The 12655-nt window shown below is 47.4% G+C and overlaps 1 protein-coding gene across 1 annotated transcript in view; it reads left to right on the top strand.

Moving 5' to 3' along the window:
- Positions 1 to 12655, top strand: part of LOC127654700 (amine oxidase [flavin-containing]-like) — a 68293-nt gene that overhangs the window by 31120 nt on the left and 24518 nt on the right. The window contains exons 2-3 of the mRNA XM_052141990.1: positions 8640 to 8734; positions 9769 to 9906. Of these exons, the coding sequence (XP_051997950.1) occupies positions 8640 to 8734; positions 9769 to 9906 (233 nt within the window). The remainder of the gene's footprint in view (positions 1 to 8639; positions 8735 to 9768; positions 9907 to 12655) is intronic.

The raw sequence follows: 12655 nt of genomic DNA, 5'->3' as shown, positions 1-12655 counted from the left end.
GTTGGCATTTATATACAAATTATTAGAAAATATTATTTATACACAGCTTTCCTCTTACTTAATAGAAAATTAGGTTTATGATCAATTTCAATCATGTTTTAGGTCTGCACATAGCACTGAATCAGCTTCTCTTATGCCTCCTACACACTACATGACTTTCAAAGATGTTGGATCGTGGTACTATTCATATTACACAACTGTCTGTCTTGTCATATAAGTCGTTGCATTTTCAAATTACACGAGGAATTTCACTGTTGACGAATCCCCGACAACTCTGCCTGGACTCCGAATTACAATTCCCAACAGAGTACATGCAAGATGTACTGTATTCAGTCAAAACGTATTTCACATTGCGCGATTTGGAATCGCCAACAGGTCCAGATATTTAACATTCTAAATATGTAATGCCGAGTTTGCACTACACGATTTTAAGCCCGATTTTCGCTCGCCGACAAAAGCCAGACATCGCAGGCAAATCAGAGCTCGCTCCTGTGAGTGTATGAAATACCAAAAACGCAATCTGAGAGAATCACAGACGCGTCGCAGATGCCAGCAATATATTTAGAATGTTAAATATCTGGACCTGTCGGCGATTCCAAATCGCGCAATGTGAAATACATTTTGACTGAATACAGCAGCAGCGTTGACCTATAGCCAATGAGAGAGCAAGAAACGGGGCACGGGAAGTTTCAGTGTGAATCCTGATGTACCTGCAACAGGCTGCAGTATCGAGAAAGTCACATTGGACCGAAGCAATGGATGAAAAACTAGTGGAACACTGGCATGTTTGATTTGATGTTTCATCTGAACTGTACCACAACCGGGTGGAGAAAGAGAAGAGTTGGAGAGAAATTGCCAATTCTCTTGGACAGTCAGGTAAACAAATAGATAGATTTTCAGTATGAGGACATTTTTCATGTTGTAACCAATAAAATATATGATGCCATGAGGCAATAAAAAACATACACATCATATTCTGAAATGCATAACATATGATCATGCATTTGTTTTTGTATCTCGTGTCACTTCTCGCATGTACTCTGTTGGGAAACGTGATTTGGAGTCCAGGCAGAGTCGTCGGGGATTCGTCAACAGTGAAATGTCTTGTAATGTGTTCACACATGTTGCCGATTCCTTGTGTAATTTGAAAATGCTACCATTTATATGACAAGACAGACAGTTGTGTAATATGAATAGTACCACGATCCGACATCTTTGAAAGTCGTGTAGTGTGTAGGAGGCATAAGGATAACAAATTAAATTGTATTGAAGTTGGATACTAGTAGCTGTGTTGTTTTAATGCTGTTGGATATTAGTGCAGTATTTGATACAATAGCTCATAACATCCTTATTGAACAGTTAATGTTGCATATTGGAATCCAGGGAAATGCTTTAAGTTGGTTTTCCTCATACTTAAATAATAGGTATTTTTCTGTAAAAATCGTCTAGGTTACGTGTGTAACCTTCATTCCCCGATGGAGGGAACGAGACGTTGTGTCAGAGAAGCGACACTAGGGGTCTCTCTTGAGCGCCGATATACACCTCTGATCTATGAAAAAAGGCCAATGAGAAGTTGGCAGCCGGTATTTGCGTATTCCGCCCCTGGACATACGGGTATTTAAGCGGCGCAAATACGGGAGTTCATTCAGGATTTTTCTGAGGAGCCCGAAATGGTCTGGCCACAACAGTGGCTCGGCTCAGCGACGTGGTGGGGAAGACACAACTTCTTGTTTCCTCCATCGGGTAACGGAGGTTACATACGTAACCTAGACGTTCCCCTTCTGTCGATCTCTCCACGTTGTGTCAGAGAAGCGACACTAGGGGTCCACTTATAAATGTGCTATGCGCTGAGCCGTGTACGTGAACTGCTGATACATGAGCGAGCAGGTATTCTTACGTGCAAAGGTGACCAGCTGTATCAGACTGCACGTACCCTTCCCCAATGCCCCATTCAAGCCATCAGAGTCCTTCTGGTTACCCTGGAGGGGGGGAACAAGTTGATGGCCGCCAACCTGGGAATGGGCCAGCCTGGCTTGGCCTCTTTTATCTCTATGTTTCTCGCATAGAGCAACTACGGCCGGGGCCCTTACACGCATTGAGGGAAGGGGGTCTTAGCCCTTCTTTCAGGGGGAGAAGACCCTGCGGAGGCCACACCTACCCTGCAGGGGAGGCAAAGAGTGGCAAATACATCACATGGCCTGTTAGGACCTATGTGGAAAAGTTGGTGCGGTGGTAGATCCAGCCTCGAAGAGGGGGGAAGCGTACAGCATGGCGACCCTGCTGCTCTGCAGATGTCTGCTAGGGAGGTGCCTCTGGCCAGTGCCCACGAGGACGCAACACCCCTGGTGGAGTGAGCTCGGACCTGCAAGGGGGGCCATGGCCTGGGTGTGATAAGCCAATGAAATGGCGTCGACAACCCAGTGGGCAAGCCTCTGTTTGGAGACAGCGTTCCCTTTCCGCTGTCCCCCGAAGCAGACAAAGAGCTGCTCAGAGCGTCTAGTGCTCTGTGTGCAGTCCAGATAGATACGCAAGGCACGTACTGGACACAGCAATGAAAGGGCTGGGTCTGCCTCCTCCCGGGGCAGCGCTTGCAGGTTCACTACCTGATCTTCTCTGAAGGGTGTGGTAGGAAACTTGGGCACATAGCCTGGTCGCAGTCTTAGGATCACGTATGTGTCTGCTGGACCGAACTCCAGGCAAGCATCGCTAACAGAGAACGCTTGCAGGTCCCCGACCCTCTTGATGGAGGTGAGCGCGATCAGCAGGGTGGTCTTGAGAGAGAGGGCCCTGAGTCCAGCTGAATCTAGTGGCTCGAAGGAGGGTCTCTGGAGGCCCGTGAGGACGACCGAGAGATCCCAGGAGGGAAACAGGTTAGGCCAGGAGGGAGTCAACCTCCGGGCACCTTTTAGGAACCTGACAATTAAGTTGTGCTTACCAAGAGACTTGCCGTCTACCGTGTCGTGGTGAGCCGCAATGGCGGCGACATACACCTTGAGGGTGGAGGGGGACAGCCTCCTCTCCAGCCTCTCCTGTAGAAACACGAGCACTGACCTAACCGCGCACTTCTGTGGGTCTTCAGCTCGGGAAGAACACCAGTTTGCGAACAGACGCCACTTTAGGGCGTAAAGATGCCTGGTAGAGGGGGCTCTGGCTTGGTTGATAGTATCTATGACGGTCGATGGTAGGCCGGCTAGATCTTCCACATCCCGTCCAGGGGCCAGATGTGGAGGTTCCAGAGGTCTGAGTGCGGGTGCCAGAGCGTGCCCTGTCCCTGAGAAAGAAGGTCCTTCCTCAGGGGAATTCGCCAGGGAGGGGCTGTCATGAGGAGCGTGAGGTCCGAGAACCAAGTCCGGGTGGGCCAGTAGGGGGCCACCAGAATGACTTGCTCTTCGTCCTCCCTGACCTTGCATAGCACCTGTGCAAGAAGGCTCACTGGGGGAAATGCGTACTTGCGCACCAGCTGTGTGCCAAAGCATCTGCCCCAAGGGGAGCCTCTTTCTTGGAAAGGCAAACAGGTCTACCTGGGCCTTGCCGAACCTGTCCCAAATCAGCTGGACCGACTGGGGGTGGAGCCTCCACTCTCCGCCGGGCAAGCTTTGTCTTGACAGCGTGTCCGCTATCACATTGAGGTTGCCGGGGATGTGAGTGGCACACAGTGACTTGAGTCGCTGCTGACTCCAAAGGAGGAGACGACGGGCGAGCTGTGACATGTGGAGGGAGCGTATTCCGCCTTGGCGATTTATGTAGGCTACCACCGTGGTGCTGTCTGTCCTGACTAGGACGTGTTTGCCCCAAATCAACGGGAGAAACTTCCTCAGGGCAAAGGAAACAGCCAGCAGCTCTAGGCAGTTGATGTGCCAACGCACATGCACACGGCACCCCAACCCAATTTGGAGGTGTCGGTTGTAACCAGAACGCGTCGGGACACATGCTGCAAGGGTACTCCTGCCCGTAGAAAGCAGAGGTCTATCCAGGGTTTGAAGGTTTGGCGGCAGGCAGTGGTAACTTTCACGTTGTGCGTGCCGCGGTGCCATGCTCGTCTCGGGACCCGAGTCTGGACCCAGTGCTGAAGTGATCTCATATGCATCAACCCCAGCAGCGCGGCCACCGCGGAGGATGCCATATACCCCAGGAGCTGTTGGAATCGTTTTAGAGGGACCACGGCACCTGGCTTGAAGGAAGCGAGGCATTTCAGCACTGACTGAGCACGCTCGTTGGAGAGACGTGCTGTCATTGAGACTGAGTCTAACTCCAAACCGAGAACAGAGATTCTCTGGACCGGTGTGAGCTTGCTCTTTTCCCAATTGACCTGAAGCCCCAAACGGCTGAGGTGCCTGAGCACCTGGTCTCTGTGCACGCATAGTAACTCTCGCAAGGGGGCCAGGATGAGCCAGTTGTTGAGGTAATTGAGTATGCGTATGCCGGCTTCTCGGAGCGGGGCAAGAGCTGCCTCTGCGACCTTCGTGAAGACGCGAGGGGACAGAGACAGGCCGAAGGGGAGGACTTTGTACTGATACACCTGGCCGTCGAACGCAAACCGTAGGAAGGGTCGATGTCGAGGGCGAATCGAGACGTGGAAGTACGCGTCCTTCAGGTCTACCGCTGAGATTGGTTGTAAGCCACTGCCTTTCTTGGGTACAACGAAGTAAGGGCTGTAGAAACCCTTCTTCGTTTCGGTTGGAAGGACAGGCTCTATCGCGTTCCTTGGCTAAAAGGGAGGCGATTTCTTCGCGCAGGGACTGGGCAGAAGTCCCTTCGTCGTGCACTGCGGAAAAATGAACGCCCACGAATGGGGCGGAGGCCTGACAAACTGAATTGCGTAACCGAGTCGAATGGTCTGGTGCAGCCAGCGTGACGGTCTGGGCAGTGAAAGCCACGCCTCTAAACTCCGTGCTAGGGGCACCAAGGGGACGAGTATTTTGGATGTACTTGGCGGGGCTTCGCAGCGGTGCGGAACAGGTAACGCGGCTCGGGAGGCAGCGTAGCGTCCCGAGGCTCTGGTGCTGAGAATAAACTCAAAGCACTTACCTTGCTGCATGCACCCAGCAGGGGGCGGGTTCGTGACCGAGGAGGAGGTCTGGTGTTCCCTGGACTCGTCTGAACCGGCCGGCCGGGGAACAGTCGTGGGGCTGAGGGCGGCGTTCAGGAAGCTGGGACTGTTGAGGCTTGAAAGCAGAGTGCCGTGAGAATGGCATTTGCAGGCCACATGACCCAGAGACAATGGAAATAGCTCTTTTATTGAGAATCAGGGGCTGCGGCAAATGAAAAAACACAGGATTCTCCTCCTGGCCCTCCACCCGGGGACGGAGCGGTCTTACCACCTCCGGAGCTAACGTCTTGGACTCTGGGTGAGTTGTCTCAGGAGCGCCTGGGAACCTTCCGGGTCCTCGAGGGGGTCCGTTAGACAGGGGTCGTGCGCTTCCCGCGATTTGCTCGACGCTGGGACTGAGAGCTGGGCCCGGGTTGAGGCGTGGCAGAAGGTCTTCTGGCCGCGGGAGGACACCCTTGGCGAGCAGACGGGGCATGGGCCGTGGCGGCAGGCTTGCGGCGAGGCATGATGTGAGAAATGGTGAATTTCTTCACCATGGAGAACTGCTGGGCGAAGTCCTCGACGGTGTCGCCGAAGAGGCCAAACTGGGAGACAGGGGCGTTGAGGAAGCGAGTCTTGTCAGCTTCACGCATCTCGACCATGTTCAGCCATTGCTGACGTTCCTGGACCACCAGCGTGGCCATCGCCTGTCCGAGAGCCTGCGCTGTGATCTTCGTCGCTCTCAGGGCGAGGTTGGTCGCTGAGCGCAGTTCCTGCAGCGTGTCAGGATCAGGACCACCCCTGTGCATGTTTCTCAGTGCCTTGGCTTGGTGGACCTGCAGGAGAGCCATGGCATGCAGGGCAGAAGCGGCGCGTCCGGTGGCGCTGTAGGCCTTTGCGGTCAGCGAGGATGTTGTTCTACAGGTCCGGGAAGGGAGTACAGGGTGGCCCCGCCAGGTGGTAGGGCTTCCGGGGCATAAATGGAGCGCAATTGCCCTATCCACCTGGGGAATCGGCGTGTACCCATGGTGCGCTCTGCCGTCAAGGGTGGCGAGGGTGGATGAGCAGGTGGCGGTGTGACGAGTGGAGTGCGAGGCTGTGAGCGGTGCCCAGACCCCAGGAACCAGTCGTCCAGCCGTGATGGCTGTGGGGAGGATGGAGGGTTCCAATCCAAGCCCACGCTGTTGGCTGCCTGGGAAAGCATGTCGGTCATCTGTGCGTCGGCCTCAGTCTGGGCATGCAGGCCCGAAAGCGGCAGCCCAGGGGAGTCCTCAGCATCAGATACCGTGCCCAGCGATGCCGCGGCGAGCTCATCTGCTTCGATTGCAGGAGGGTAGGCGGACTGGCTGTAATGCGAGTCGCCGTTGCCTCGAGCATGGACGGGAGTCAACGAGCGTGCCGGGGTGCAGGTGGTCCGAGGGGGCGTACCCGGCGGAGCTGCACCCGCTGTCATCCCCAAATCGCCTCCATTGGCAACCGCATCGTCCTCAATCCTGTGGGAAGAAGGAGCAATGCGGGGGGCGGCTGGAGTGGCTTGCTTACGGTTGTAAGCTTGCCACGACCGCAACATTGTCATGGTCATGTTCTCGCAGTGAGAACATGAACCATCCACAAACGCAGCCTCGGTGTGATCACTACCTAGACACACGAGACAACGCCTGTGGCCGTCTGAAGCGGAGAGCACTCTACCGCATCCAGAAACAACACAGGGTCGGAAAGGCATCTTTATAAAGACGCGTCCTTAAGAGGACGTTCAACGCCGCTGTGTTTTGCTCTTTTAGAGGAAATTACTCTTTTAATAAAATCACTCTTTTATGAAAAAGGACTCTTGAGAGTTCTTTTATAATCTGCACTGTCGAAGCGCCCAGGGGCAGGAATGCACAGCCGTGCAAACAGGAGAAAACCGCTGTTGTGCTCTGTAGAATCCAACAGCATGCAGCAGAGGAATGACAGGAACTGGTGTGTAACTCGCAGCAATTGCAGACACGACCATCGGCTCCAAAGAAATTTTCTGAATGAACTCCCGTATTTGCGCCGCTTAAATACCCGTATGTAAATACCGGCTGCCAACTTCTCATTGGCCTTTTTTCATAGATCAGAGGTGTATATCGGCGCTCAAGAGAGACCCCTAGTGTCGCTTCTCTGACACAACGTGGAGGGGAAGCACAATTTTGTGTCACCATCAGCTCCCATAACCTTAGGGGTTACATAAGGACCTATTTTGGGACCTGTTTTATTCTCATTATATATGCTTCCTCTTGGGGCTATTTTTAAGAAATATGGCATTTCGTATAATTTTTAGGCGGACACTAATGTATCTCGCTTTGAAGCCAGGTGATGATGTATGTGTTAAAACTCAAAACTCTCTGTGAATGTATGAAAGATGTAAAAAACTGAATGGATAACAACTTCCTCCAATTAAATGATAATAAGGCCCTAGTAGCTGTGTAAATACAGAAGGTCTAGGCCCATTGTCATCTAATCTGTGTGCTAAAATTTGATAAACAGATACAAATCTGTGGTAAAGAACTGCTTTTCAATTGAGAAATATTGCCAAACTTAAATCTGTCTTATCATTTAATGATTTGGAGAAAGTGGTTCATGCTTTTATTTCATCACGTCTCGATGCACTTTATCTGGGTAATAATCAACAATCATTATCAAGATTTCAAAGGGTACAGAACGCTGCACCAAGACTGCTGACAAACACAAGAAAGAGGGATCATATATCCCCTATTCTGGCATCGCTGCACTGGCTACCTGTCCAGTTTAGAGTGCAATATAAGGTGTTGTTGTATGTTTTAATGCCTTACACAATCTGGCTCCTGATTATATCTCTGAATTATTGTCATTTGTAACTCCCATAGATTTCCTAGTTCGAATAACCAGCTGCTTCTTAATGTTCCCTGATCACGGATCAAGCGTAAAGGAGATCGTGCATTCTCTGTTGCTGCACCAAAGTTGTGGAATGGTTTACCTTTTTCTGTCAGAGCAGTTGCGTAACAACAGATGATTGCTTCACGCTCATTTCACGAGAATCCCTGAAAAATGATTCCGCCTGGGCTAGACATTACTTTTTCCTTCCAGAGTATGTTTGAGAGTATTGTACACTGTATAAGCCAGACCCCTTTGCCTTCTTTATGTAAGTCGTGGCTAACAAAGACAAACTATTTACACAAAAATGGTCAAACAGGATGAAGGCTATCAAGACTTTTATCAGGACATGAACACGGTTTGAAAAGAAGCATTTTAGGCTGGAGCACAAGTCACTGGAAGTTCAAATTTATATTTTGGAGCTGTGGGGGTTAAGAGCACATCGCCTGAGTCACATTGAGCTGTTGCACTCATGCTTGTGACGTAAATTCAAATTCCTTTCACCTCTCTCTCTCCTCATCAAACTTGATCTCTCCAATCTTCTCATCAATCAAGATCTCTCCAACCTTCACTAAATAAAAAAGTGCCAAAAGTCAAAATAATTAAATAGAACCAAGGATGCAACAAAAAATGTATGAATGTAAAAGTTGGCAACTTGAAACCCTATTTCCATTGACTCTGCATAACAGCCCTGTTCAGCTGCCAGCTTAATCTTTAATGTGCTCCCACATGACAGGTTTGAGTGCCACCAAGCTGTTGGTGGAGAGTGGCTTGAACCCTGTGCTCTTGGAAGCCAGAGACCGTGTTGGAGGAAGGACCTTCACTGTTCGGGTAAGTTATGCATCTGAGAGACAAATTAATAAAATAACATTACATTTCAGACCACAAAAATTAAATGCTTGTGTTGTAATTTAAGGACAAATTTCCATTAAGAGTTTACCAGGGTTTAATAAATATTTTCTGGTCAAGCTTAGACACTTGCCCTTTATTAAATATAACTTAAAGAGATAGTTCACCCAAAAATGATAATTCTTTTACCATTTACTCACCTCATCCCATCTAAGATGTGTATGACTTTCTTTCTTATGCTGAACATAAACAAAGGTTTTAGAAGAATATATCAGCTCTGTAGGTCCATACAATGCAAGTGAATGGTGATCAGGCCTTTGAAGCTCCAAAAAAATGGCCTGATCACATTCACTTACATTGTATGGACCTGCAGATTAGAGATATTCTTCTAAAAGTCTTCGTTTGAAGAAAAGAAAGTCAGAAGAAAGAAAGTCATACACATCATAGATGGCACAAGAGTGAGTAAAATGATGAGAGAATTTTCATTTTTGGGGTGAACTAATCCTTTAATTATTTACTCAATGGCAGGAAAATTAACAGGATGCCTAAACATTTTGAAATAAAGACCTAAATTAGATATTGCTCAGTGAGTGATTGCGGGTGAGCTTACCTGAGGGTATTAACTTGAAGTAAATTTTGTGGTTTTTACCATCTTTTAAAATGTTTATACTGTTATAACGATTTCATTAAATTGTGATATTGTGATAAAAGAAAACTAAGTAGGATGATTTACATCTTTAACAATTGGTAGTTTAGGATTTTATCCAAAATATTAAGACAAATATGACAGGGACATGAAAATATACTGCATAGTTCGAATGACCAACATACGAAGAAGGTACATGGTCTGGTCACAATGTTTTTCGTTTGCTTAAATGGAAGTGTATCAGCTGTCTTTGCAGAAGTTTGCATGCATAGCATTCCCTTTTATGGCCGCAGTGTTGCTTGTAGAAAGTTATAAAAGACTTTGCTTGGAATTACATGGTTTGTCTGACATAAATGTTTTATGCTTTCAGAATAAGGAGACCAAATGGGTGGATCTTGGAGGAGCGTACATTGGGCCCACTCAAAACCGAATCCTGAGGTTGGCCAAGCAGTATGGGGTAGAGACATACAAAGTCAACGAAGAGGAGTCTCTGATTCATTATGTGAAGGTAAGCCTTGGCACACTATAAACTTTATCAGTCGTGGCTCATTAGTATTAATTAGACGATGTAATGTTCGGCCAGTAGTCATAACTGATTTATTGAAAAGTGAATCAGGCACTAGCCATACCAGGATTACGGTTGCACGCTTGTTTGATTGACTGGCGATGCTACCAGTTGGTAGCAACTCTGCTGAGTACTGTAATGCTCTGCTCTTAAATATTTAATCAGCTAGATATTGTTCTTGTGTATAATGAATTGTTCACAAGCCATAGTGATATCTAGTTAGTGAGTGAATTGTTTCTTTTTGTCTGCTCTTAGCAATGAATCAGTTGTACTGATTTACAAATCGGTTAATTAATTAGCTGTCACGAACCCCGCTCCTCTGCTTCTCCCCGCATCGTCTAGCACACACACGCACACTCCCTCGACCTCACTCCCTCGCTCCGCCCCCTCGAGCTCTTTTTGCTCGCTCGAGCCCTCACACCCACTTTGCTCCTACTCGCTCACATGCTCGTAGGCAATCTCCCTTCCTCGAGTTTCTCACGCGTTTCCAATCCCCCAGAACATTATGACCACCTGCACTCGCGTCATCTGCACTCCTGCACATTAGTTTCACCTGCACTCGTCTCATCACCTTTCATTGTTTACACCTGCACCTTCCCCTATAAATACCACGCACATCCGCTTCACGGGGGTTGGTTATTGTATTTAGTTTCCCGTGTCTTTGCCCCTCTCTAGTCTCGTCTAGTTTTGACCTCCTCTCGTTTACCCCTTAGCTTGCCAGCTCCCCTTGTTCCCCTGTCTTTTGCTCCCTCTAGTCCCGTCTCGCTGATTCTGATTACCCCGGCTTTGACCCTACGCTTTCCACGACCTCTCTCTTTGGATTTGCCCCTTTTATATTCTCCGATTCCCCGGCTTCGACCTCACGCTCCCCTTGACTACTCTTCACTGGATTTGCCCTTGTTTTGTACTGTTGCCTGCTTTGCTTTTATTTAATAAAGCAGTTTTTTCCCGACATTGTGACTGTCTCAACTTGTGTTCGCTACATTAGCAGACTGATCAGAATATTAAATCTTATAAAAATCCTTTTCCAGTTTTAATGGTTTCTGCTTCCCCGAACCATGGTGAAGGCCTTAGGGCAGAGCTTCAGCTGATAATACAGCCTTTTGTTTAAGCACACTCATGTCTTAATGCACAGGAAATCAGAGCTAGGCCACCGCACACTCAGCTGAACAAGCCTGAATACCGAGTCCCTCCTCCACATTAGTGTGCTGCACTAGAGCCTGGAGATGCTAATTGCTGCCCTAAGGAAGCCTGTAATATGGTTTCATCTGTTCAAAGTGAGTAAGAAGGGCAGAACTCAAGACAGCAGCTAACCTGACGGCCCCCCCACCCCCACCCTCACACACACAACCCAGCCCCATATCCAATTTGAGTAGACGCATCACTGCCCTTAGCACATGCATGCTGCATGACCTTATTTGATTTGGCTGTACATTCAGAGTCTCATCTGCTCTGGCCTGCTATTACCATCATAAATCACAGCTTTTGGAATTACTCTTTATCATGAAAGCTTTAATGCTTTCTGTGGCCATATATCACAAAGACAATACATGAGGTCATTCTAAAGTTATGGAGCTCAAATCAAAGGTTTTTTAAATGGAGAAAATCTCAAACATACTTTGGAAGATGGTGTGCACTGAGAGAAAGGTCATAGTGAAGATGCAGTGGAGTGCATTGTAGATTATGTCAGGATGGACCCTGAATTTGGTTGCCGTTGAAAAGGCCCTGTGGCATGTTTCCCATAATCCCTCACTCTGTCCACTGGAATAATGCTGCCGTCATGTGCTATCGGAATTAACCTACTTCCCACTTCTGAAGTGGTAATTACAATTATGTAGCGTTCAAGAACTTTGTTGTCGGAAAGAACAGGAACCATGGACAACACAGGTTTATTCATACATATTTATTAAGGAACTTTTATTTTGACACCATAATACATATTATTCAGTTAGCTTTATGCCGATAATGCAATTTTGCATCAAATTTGCAGCTGTTTATAAGGTCAGCAACATTGGAATTAAAGTGGCAACTGAACATAATACCAAATTTTTTTATGATACAAAAGTAAAATACATTTAAAACACTTTAAAATGAAACATGAAATATGTTTGTATTGCAATGAACTGCATAGGCCCAATAATATACACAATTATTAGAATGACATAGACTGAAAAGGAAAATTGAAGGTAACACTTTACAATACGGCTTTATTTGTTCACATAAGTTAACAACATTAATTAACATGAACTAACAATTAATAATACTTTTACAGTATTTATTAATCTTGGGTAATGTTAATTTCAACATGTAGTAATACATTTTTAAAATCAAAATGTTATGTTAACATTAGTTAATGCATTATGAACTAGCAATGAACATTTGCATTTTTATTAACTAATATTAACAAAGATTAATAATTTCTGTAAAAAAAAATACAGTGTATAAGATGCAGTATATACAGGTAACACATTGAACCTTATTGTAATGTGAAGATGAAGGAAATTCCATCTAAACCTTTCTGAAGACAGTCAGTTCCCTTCAGAGATACAGAGACAGGGGTGTTAAGGAAGTGTGCTTAGTCTACGTCCCGCATCTTGACCAGGTTCAGCCAAAGATGATATTCCTGGACCACGAGTGTCCGCGTTGTGACCTTCGTGGCCCTGAGGGCGAGATCGGTCGCTGAGCATAGTTC

Source organism: Xyrauchen texanus, chromosome 14, assembly GCF_025860055.1.
Source record: "Xyrauchen texanus isolate HMW12.3.18 chromosome 14, RBS_HiC_50CHRs, whole genome shotgun sequence".
Classification (NCBI taxonomy): Eukaryota; Metazoa; Chordata; class Actinopteri; order Cypriniformes; family Catostomidae; genus Xyrauchen; species Xyrauchen texanus.
This window is presented reverse-complemented; position numbering and strand designations above follow the sequence as displayed.